Genomic DNA, 10,341 nt, shown 5'->3' with positions numbered 1-10,341 from the left:
TAAAACACAATTTCTCTTTTCTAAAACGTGACCAAATTCTACCTAATCATATTATGATTTTCTCAGTATCATGTTGATGTAGCCATATTAATAGTTCCTCCCACATTAATTCTGCCAACCTCCTTTCATACAATCATAAAATCCCTATAGTGCAGAAAGAGGCCATTTGGTCCATCAAGTCTGCACTGAACCTCTGAAGGGTATGCCACCAAGCCTGTCACCCTGTCCTTGCAACCCTGCATTTTACCATAGCTAAACCACCTAACCTGCACTTCCCTGGATACAAAGGGGCAATTTAGCATCGCCAATTCACCTAACCTGCACATCTTTAGACTATGGGTTGAAACTGGAGCACCTGAAGAAACCCACACAGACTGGGAGAACGTGCAAACTCAAGCATTTGGAGATCTTGCATTCCAGTAAGGTATTATCCAGTCTTTTCTCCCTTTAGCTGATTCCCTGATCAACAGTGCATTGATTTCAAAATACGAGGGTGAAAATTTCTCCCTCAAAGTTGGTAGATTCCAAATTCAAAGAATTGAGAGAGGACAGAGCTGGAGTAGTAATCTAATTTTCAACCGTCTCTAAGAAAATGTCTTTGTAATATGGAATATGTGTATCAGAGCTTGTGCTAGTGAAATATTAGGTGCTGAAGTTTGGCAGATGCACAAAAGAGTGAAATTGGTTAAGAAAGTAACTGAAATGGGACATAAATAGCTCCACGGGAGCACATTCAGCAGCTAAGGTCCCGTAAGAGTTCCAACAATTTGAAGGAAATAAAATTTTGTATCCAATTAAATAAATACTGCAGACTTGTAAATAAGATGGTGTGTAATTTTAAAAATGCACTGACCAAATACACACACAGTTCCAAACCTGAGAATATAGCTACATTCACCTAATTAATTGACTACTATTGGCAATTATAAATAAGTATTCTTGTTGGCTCAAAGAATTGTCTATTAATTAGTTATAGTTTGAAAATTGCTTCCATTGTGTGAGCCAAATGTCTGCCTTTTAAGCTCTGAATGTCTGTGGTTGTAATTTTTCTTGTAAGATTTCACAGATGTAACTTTTTACTAGAGTAAGGGATCCTGACCAGATTTTGAAAACTGCAATAGTATATTTTAGCATAAAATGCACTACTTTCTTGCCTTTTGTTTTCCTCCTGTTTTAAATGGAACTTTGTTCATATCTTTTTGTTTGTTTCCCTCTTTTCCTCTATTCTAAATTCCAAACTTCCAAAGGCTACTTCTCTAATAAAGCGGTGTGAAGAATTCATCTAATTGGATATGTTATGTAAATGATAATTATATTTCTATAAAGAAATTTGCTTGGATTTTTTTTCTCTTTTAATTGGTTAAACTGACTCTGAAATGCAGCTTTGAGGTTTATCTCTAAGGTTATGGAAATCAATTCACTGATTACCTAAAGGAACATCTTTTGTACAACAAGAGGAAAAGAGATTTATATAAATGAAGAGTGTATGTGAAAGTGGTCCCAAAAATGTTCAAGGTTATCTTTAGCAGTTTGTTATTTTAATTTACTGACAATGATACTGTACTTAAAAGAAAATATTTGTTATTTTTCCAGGAGCAGTTTTGTATATGGGTCGTATTTGAGTAAAGATGAGATTGCATTCTCAGATCCTACTCCAGATGGCAAACTCTTTGCAACACAGTATTGTGGAACACCCAGATTCCTTGTATACAACTTTGTCAGCTAACCTCTCTCAGATTGATATGAGACTTTGCAATTATTGGTGACAGTGACTTAATACAGCCTTCAACAATTGGTATAATTGTGTGCAAACTCTTCACAAATGTGACCCATGTTTTTGGGAGCTAGACTGAAGGAACTGTATTGCTTTTTATTACTGTGAACTCAGGACTGATTGCAACCAAATGGTTGCTTTTATATTTTAGAAAACTGGAATGGATGCAGTAACATTGGAAATTCTGTTTTTTATTTTAAACTGAAATAGTTTAACTCTTTCAGAAAAGCATGCCTTTTAGTTCATTCATGTTTACAGATTTTAGGATGTTTTATGTAAGGCAGGCAAATCATTAACTGTAAAAATGTTGAAAACTGGTTATACAATGTACATAAAATATGCTATAAAACTAAGAGACAATTAGCGTTGGTGTTTCTAAACGGTTCTATGACTTCCTTAGTTTGTATATACCTGTACAGCAAACAATCAAATTTGAATGTGTTTTTCCTTTGGGAGAATGAAGTGAGTGGTCTGATATCTAGTTTATTGTGTTAGGTGATACTGGAACTTTCCTAGTTTGATTCAGGGATATTGGACCGCTGCACTAAAAACTCTGCTTTTGAGGTTATCTGATTAGTTGCATATTTTATCAAACTATTAAAATCTTGCTATTGGTTTTGCTCTGGAAATATCCAGTTGTCATTGTTCAAAATGTAATACCTCATTTAGTATTGATGTTAAACCACTGCAATATTAGGTGTCCAAGCTAAAAGAAAATGGGCACCTTGTATTCATGTCTTGACTCTGGTTTTGAAAAGATTTGTGTAATCTACTTAGAGTAGCATATATAAATCTGATTGTGCCTTTTTCAGCGTAGGTCAAACTTTGGGATTGAATGCAATGGTTTCAACTGGTCTAACTCTCTATTGGATAACTACAGTAACTTTTATAGGCTTTATTTTAAAACTCTGAAGGGAGAACCAGTGCAATTCAATACAATAAGATCTGTAAGCAAGCTCTATTTCTGTAAAACAAATGGTTGAAAGGCTATGACCAACCTGTGTGATAAATACTGCAGCAAAATTTACAGAAGACTGTTCGATTTCTTACCACCACTTCCATACTGTTTATTTTTGATCTGTAATGTTGAGCCTACATTTTTGATTTGTGATGGAGAGAACCATCAGATATGAAGGCAAGAGGCTGAAGAACTGGTCTTTTTAAATTTCTGTTATGTTAAATGATGAATGGTTTCACCAAAAGTAAACAATCCTAAACAACAATTAGGATTACGCTTTAAAAAGTATATAAGTAATCTAGTCTGGATATGTCACAAATCAGTCTATTTATCTTGTCTATTGTATTTGTAGTTGGATCATGTGATGGTTTTCAAACTATAAATTTCAGGGTAAAATTGAAATGCTCCACATCCAAGATCTAATTTGTAAATTCAATTTGTATTTTTGAACCTGCTGAGCTTTATATAGCTTACAAATATTTAACATGTATTCATCAAGGGCAGATAGTTGGGATGTTTCTCCACAGTCAGATTGTGCCAAGATTTGATTGAGCCAGTAATCCTTTGGAGGTCCCTAGTTAAGCCATAATGTGTAAAATCCCAAGGTATTGAATGAATGACTCCTGGACTGTTTGTATTTATGCACTTCTCTTAACCTGGGTCATTTGGATATAAGAAAGAAAACGTTCTTGTGTTGCTTGAACTTAAAATGATTTTTGTTGCAGGTTATGATGATTAGGTATGTTTAAATTAAAATATTGTTTAAACTATAGTTAAGGTTAATTTTTAACAATGTTTGAAGATGAAATTAGAAATATATATGTCAGAATGCTTGGGATTTAAAGAAGCATTTTAATGTGAACGGTTTTAATATGGCTTCGTTTTTACTAAAAAATACTTATTTATCCTATTTACTGCAATCCAAAACCTCAGTACAATAAAATCTGATCAGTAATTAACAAAAGAAGTAGTTCTAGAACCTATCATATACCCAGTCATCTTTTCAGTTGCCCAAGTTCAGGATGGTTTAAAGTTTACCTCGTATAATCTAATGATTTGTAAATAAGTATAGAATTATCAAGTTGGGAACAGCGGGATGCAGAAGGTTACCAAAGTCCTGAAGATGCAATTCTAAAGCTGAAGGCAAGTTAGATGACATCTTTTTATTATCTATTGCCTTTCAGGATCCCACTGCTCCCAGGGTGGTATTTCTGTTTATACCATAATGGTACAATGTGTTTTTTTTTACAAACAGTTAAATGCTGCAGAATGTCATGTGGCCTAAGGTCATATGCTAGCATCAGTATTGCTTACAGGTTATCACATAACCCTCTGCAATTCATATGTGGTATGAATCTGTACACAATATTGTATGTTATCAGTTTAGATCTGTTTTGACTGGGAGGAGGCTAAAATTGTTAATGTTATGATCACACTCAACCTAGTAATATATATGCACTAGATATTAAATGGACCAAATGCAGATGGGTTGAAGTTAACTTTCTGGACTGACTTTTTTTTTCTTTAATTCTGAAACTATTTAAAAGCAAATCATATGAGCTATATTTGCATTTAAACAATTGCTTAAACGGGTAACTTGGAAATCTACGGTTTTAAGACACTGTGTACAACTGAATACTAACAATGTTTGAAAAAGTAAACCTTTTTTAGTGAATACGTTAATTTTATATTGTCTTTTATGGAACTAATTTTGAAGGTTACTGCACATTGTTTAATAATTTGAGTGTAAAAATACAGGCCCCTCCCTACAAGTTGTAGCTGATACCATTCTTGTGCATTGTTATCTTGGTCAACTTTATCTTGTGATTTAGTCACATGCCTGTTCTGTGTTTTTCTGAAAAGAAATGACAATTACAATGCATCCCATTGGAAGATACATGATGCTGCGTGTATTTTGTTCCACTTTAAATACTTTGTAAGGAGGAAAATGTTCTGAGTTTAATTTATAAATGACTTTGCTAATACAATAAATTTGATTTGTTGGAGGGCTAAAGTGCTCGTTAGATGAATTATTTCTGGTAAATTGTGCAAGCCAGCAAATTAATATAGTTTAATAAACTGCTGGAGTAGGTCTAACTAAAACTACTTTTTGTTTGTTTTCTACCTTTTGTGTTTGGATGTCTCCTTATCAGACTGAATTTTAACTTTTTTATAAAAGTGGCAGGCCTAATTGGGTCAAGTTTTGGCAGGCTTGGTTGAAGTCTCAAATCTCTAACTTATTTCAGACTTTCACTGAAGTTGAAAGGTGGGCATGTGACCAACTCGATCCAGCGGGGTGAGTTGTGACTTGAAACACGGTAATGAGGTCAGGAGTATTGTTGTCATTTGTGTTTCAAAGTTTAAATGTTGCTGCCAGGTTCCCTATGGGCCAGGTAACCCAGTAGAGTTCTCAGAGTCTATTCAGAAATCAAGTGCCTTAACACACCCCACCCTGATAACTCTGCAGTACATGCCAGAATCTCAGTTGTGGGTTCCTTTGAATTTCTGGCAGACCAACTTGTTATGGGCTGTTTGGTTGGCATAAGTTCTGCCTGTTGTCTTTGGATTTGTGATCATTGCTTCAGTGAAACAGTGCTGCAGCCTTAGGTGACTTTTGATTGACCACTTGATTCATTTTTCCTTCCACCTCCTACTCTGCTACCAACCTGCCAACACAACCCCTTGTCTTTGCTGAGTATGTTTCCACATTGCCTGAACGGGTCCTATTAACTAATTATATGGTGAATATTACTGTACATCACCAATGTTGGTTTTGATAACATGGTGCTGAGTTAAAATGCAAGTAAGTTCTGTAATTTGAATTAATCTCACGTTCCTAATTTAAATCTGTGCCTTTTATATATTCAAATTATGCTGTGGTGTTGTTGATATGTTTCAATGAGACCAATGTCCACTGTTGTCATGTTGTGACCTTGACTTGGGCAAATCCTAATGGATGAACAGTTGACATGAGTAATCATGTGGAACTCACTGATGAAGTTATTCCATTAGAGTTGCTAGGTTCTGGTATAAAAACAGTATAGAGGTGGTGGAAAAAGTGCAAACCAAGGACTGACCTGATAAGGTATTTAAGGTTGTGAAAATATTTGATAGGCTAGTTGTGGAGAGATCCTCAAATTTGAGGAAGACCAAATCATGGGGCTGTAAATATAAAGTAGTTATGAATGCAAATCAGTTACTTGATAAAGTGGTGCATTCTTTCTTGGTTGAGATTTTGAGTTTGTACTGGTTGACCAAATAATCAGTGAGCGAAATTACATGAAGTGTAAGAGATTGAAAAGTTAAAATGAATATGGACCATCTTGTTTCCTTTGCTTAATTAATATAAGTGACGTCTCACTTGGTCTGGAAATTTAGTTGTACCCATTTTTATTTGGGATCAGTCTTGATGTCTGACTAGTGAGGCTGGTGGTGTCCCTGATATTGAGCCTCAGGCTTGATTTCTTTAGGCTGACGAGATAGAAACGGATAGTCTGCCAGGATTGAATATTGAGCTTCTGCACTATAACACTGTCCCAGAGGTAAATAATGAATAAGGATCATTTGGATGGGGAGGGAAGTAAGGGCAGCAAGGTGAGTACAATCAGGTGAGTAGTGGCTAGCAATCACACACATCATTTACACTCAAACAGCCATTAAGACGAGGTACTGATGTAAGTTTTATTTATTGGTGGGATATGAGCGTCACTGGTTAGGCCAGCATTTATTGCCCATCACTAATTACGGAAAGGCACTACAGCAATGTGGTGGTCTCGAGTCACATTTTGAGTTAAAGTAGAGATGTATTATGGTTCTAACTGAATTATCTGCATAGTTAGTGAGGAAAAGTTGTAGGGATAAAACTGTAAAACTGACCTCCCTTTCTTCCATAGATAACAAGGTGCAGAGCTGGTCAAGGGGGTGGGATGAGGTTAGCAGGTAGGAGATGAGGGTGGGGCTTGAGGTGGGAGGAAGGACAGGTTAGGGAGGCAGGGACGAGCTGGGCTGGTTTTGGGATGCGGTAGGGGGAGGGGAGATTTTGAAGCTTGTGAAGTCCACATTGATACCATTGGGCTGCAGGGTTCACAAGCGGAATATGAGTTGTTGTTCCTGCAACCTTCGGGTAGCATCGTTGTGGCACTGCAGGAGGCCCAGGATGGACATGTCGTTTGAGGAATGGGAGGGGGAGTTGAAATGGTTCGCGACTGGGAGATGCAGTTGGTTAGTGTGAACCGAGCATAGGTGTTCTGCAAAGCGGTCCCCAAGCCTCCGCTTGGTTTCCCCGATGTAGAGGAGGCCACAACGGGAACAGCGGATGCAGTATACCACATTAGCAGATGTGCAGGTGAACATCTGCTTGATGTGGAAAATCTTCTTGGGGCCTGGGATGGGGGTGAGGGGGGAGGTGTAGGGGCAGGTGTAGCAATTCCTGTGGTTGCAGGGAAAAGTGCCGGGTGTGGTGGGGCTGGAGGGGAGTGTGGAGCGGACAAGGGAGTCACAGAGAGAGTGGTCCCTCCGGAAAGCAGATGATAAGGGTGGGGAGGGAAAAATGTCTTTTGTAGTGGGGTCGGATTGCAGATGGCGGAAGTGTCGGAGGATGATGCGTTGGATCCGGAGGTTGTTGGGGTGGTACGTGAGGACGAGGGGGATTCTGTTTTGGTTGTTATTGCGGGGAGGGGGTGTGAGGGATGAGTTGCGGGAAATGCAGGAGACACGGTTGAGGGCGTTCTCAACCACTGAGCGGGGGAAGTTGCGGTCCTTGAAAAACGAGGACATCTGAGATATACGGGAGTGGAATGCCTCATCCTGGGAGCAGAGGTGAAGGAATTGGGAATAGGGGATGTCATTTTTGCAGGAAGGTGGGTGGGAGGAGGTGTATTCTAGGTAGCTGTGGGAGTCGGTGGGCTTGAAATGGATATGGGTTTCCAGGTGGTTGCCAGAGATGGAAACAGAGGTCCAGGAAGGAGAGAGAGATATGAGAGATGGTCCAGGTGAACTTAAGGTTGGGGTGGAAGGTGTTGGTGAAGTGGATGAACTGATCGAGCTCCTCGTGGGAGCACGAGGCGGCGCCGATACAGTCATCAATGTAACGGAGGAAGAGGTGGGGTTTAGGGCCAGTGTAGGTATGGAAGAGGGATTGTTCCACGTAACCTACAAAGAGGCAGGCATAGTTTGGGCCCATGCGGGTACCCATGGCCACCCCCTTTCTCTGTAGGAAGTGGGTTTCCTTCCCAAAATCCACAAACCTGATTGCCCTGGTCGACCAGTTGTCTCCGCCTCCACCTGCCCCACCGAACTTACCTTGATTCCATTTTCTCCCCTTTGGTCCAGGAACTTCCTACCTACGTCCGTGACACCATCCATGCCCTCCACCTCCTCCAGAACTTCCAATTCCCCGGTCCCCAACACCTCAACTTTACCATGGACTTCCAGTCCCTATACACCTGCATTCCCCATATAGATGGCCTAAAGGCCCTCTGCTTCTTCCTGTCCTGCAGGCCTGACCAGTCCCCCTCCACTGACACCCTCATCCGCTTAGCCAAACTCGTCCTCACCCTCAACAACTTCTCTTTCAATTCCTCCCACTTCCTACACACAAAGGGGGTGGCCATGGGTACCCGCATGGGGCCCAAGCTATGCCTGCCTCTTTGTAGGTTACGTGGAACAATCCCTCTTCCGTACCTACACTGGCCCGAAACCCCACCTCTTCCTCCGTTACATTGATGACTGTATCGGCGCCGCCTTGTGCTCCCACGAGGAGCTCGAACAGTTCATCCACTTCACCAACACCTTCCACCCCAACCTTAAGTTCACTTGGACCATCTCTAATACCTCTCTCTCCTTCCTGGACCTCTGTCTCCATCTCCGGCAACCACCTGGAAACCGATATCCATTTCAAGCCCACCAACTCCCACAGCTACCTAGAATACACCTCCTCCCACCCACCTTCTGCAAAAATGCCATCCCCTATTCCCAATTCCTTCGCCTCCGCCGCATCTGCTCCCAGGATGAGGCATTCCACTCCCGTACATCTCAGATGTCCTCGTTTTTCAAGGACCGCAACATCCCCCCCCCCCCACAGTGGTCGAGAACGCCCTCGACTGTGTCTCCCGCATTTCCCGCAACTCATCCCTCACACCCCCTCCCCGCAATAACAACCAAAACAGAATCCCCCTCGTCCTCACGTACCACCCCACCAACCTCCGGATCCAACGCATCATCCTCTGACACTTCCGCCATCTGCAATCCGACCCCACTACCAAAGACATTTTTCCCTCCCCACCCTTATCTGCTTTCCGGAGGGACCACTCTCTCCGTGACTCCCTTGTCCGCTTCACACTCCCCTCCAGCCCCACCACACCCGGCACTTTTCCCTGCAACCACAGGAAGTGCTACACCTCCCCCATCACCCCCATCCCAGGCCCCAAGAAGACTTTCCACATCAAGCAGATGTTCACCTGCACATCTGCTAATGTGGTATACTGCATCCGCTGTTCCCATTGTGGCCTCCTCTACATCGGGGAAACCAAGCGGAGGCTTAGGGACCACTTTGCAGAACACCTATGCTTGGTTCGCACTAAACAACTGCACCTCCCAGTTGCGAACCATTTCAACTCCCCCTCCCATTCCTCAGACGACATGTCCATCTTGGGCCTCCTGCAGTGCCACAACGATGCTACCCGAAGGTTGCAGGAACAGCAACTCATATTCCGCTTGGGAACCCTGCAGCCCAATGGTATCAATGTGGACTTCACAAGCTTCAAAATCTCCCCTCCCCCTACCGCATCCCAAAACCAGCCCAGCCTGTTCTTCCTCCCATCTATCCCCTTCTCCCACCTCAAGGCCCACCCCATCTCCTACCTACTAACCTCATCCTGCCCCCTTGACCTGTCCGCTCTCCCTGGACTGACCTATCTCCTCCCTACCTCCCCACGTACACTCACCTTTACTGGCTCCATCCCCATCTCTTTGACCTGTCTGTCTTCTCTCCACCTATCCTCTCCTCTATCCATCTTCTATCCGCCTCCCCCCTCTCCCTATTTATTTCAGAACCCCCTTCCCCTCCCCCATTTCTGAAGAAGGGTCTGGGCCCGAAACGTCAGCCTTCCTGCTCCTCTGATGCTGCTCGGCCTGCTGTGTTCTACACCTTGTTATCAGATTCTCCAGCATCTGCAGTTCCTACTATCTCTCTTCCACCCTGACTCACCATTGACCGTTCAACTCCCCACATCCTGACACTCCTGACCCCATCCACTTTACTGTCTCGCACCACCACCTCATGCACCCTACCACCTCACATCTGCAGCTTGGACCCCTTGACCACTTGCAGCCCTCCTTCCTCACCTGTTTGTCACTCTACTGCTATCCTTGCCAACGCACATACTTAGCTTGTCAAAATACTTTTGAGCTTTAGTACTGTAAAGATTGTGTGGCTTGATCACCAAAAATGATCCTCTGTTGCAATGGAGCAGAAGAAATACTTTCAGCATTTCTCAAGAGGACTGGTTGACAAGTCTGGGCCAGAATCCTGTGATTCCTGATAACAAGCAAAGAATGGAGTGCCACTCAGATATTGATTACAACCACCCCGAGGAATTACCTGTATATT

General features: G+C 42.0%; 1 protein-coding gene across 2 annotated transcripts in view; it reads left to right on the top strand.

Moving 5' to 3' along the window:
• The window catches only part of esco1 (establishment of sister chromatid cohesion N-acetyltransferase 1), a 41,705-nt gene extending 37,076 nt beyond the window's left edge, over window positions 1–4,629 (top strand). For both annotated transcript variants that reach the window (XM_048595729.1, XM_048595730.1), the window contains one exon: window positions 1,594–4,629. In XM_048595729.1, the coding sequence (XP_048451686.1) occupies window positions 1,594–1,726 (133 nt within the window). In that variant the 3' untranslated portion in view covers window positions 1,727–4,629. The remainder of the gene's footprint in view (window positions 1–1,593) is intronic.
• The last annotated feature ends 5,712 nt before the right edge of the window (window positions 4,630–10,341 follow it).

Source organism: Rhincodon typus, chromosome 4 (assembly GCF_021869965.1).
Source record: "Rhincodon typus isolate 14 chromosome 4, sRhiTyp1.1, whole genome shotgun sequence".
Lineage (NCBI taxonomy): Eukaryota > Metazoa > Chordata > Chondrichthyes > Orectolobiformes > Rhincodontidae > Rhincodon > Rhincodon typus.
Note: the sequence above shows the minus strand (reverse complement) of the source record. Positions and strands in the feature narration are given on the sequence as shown.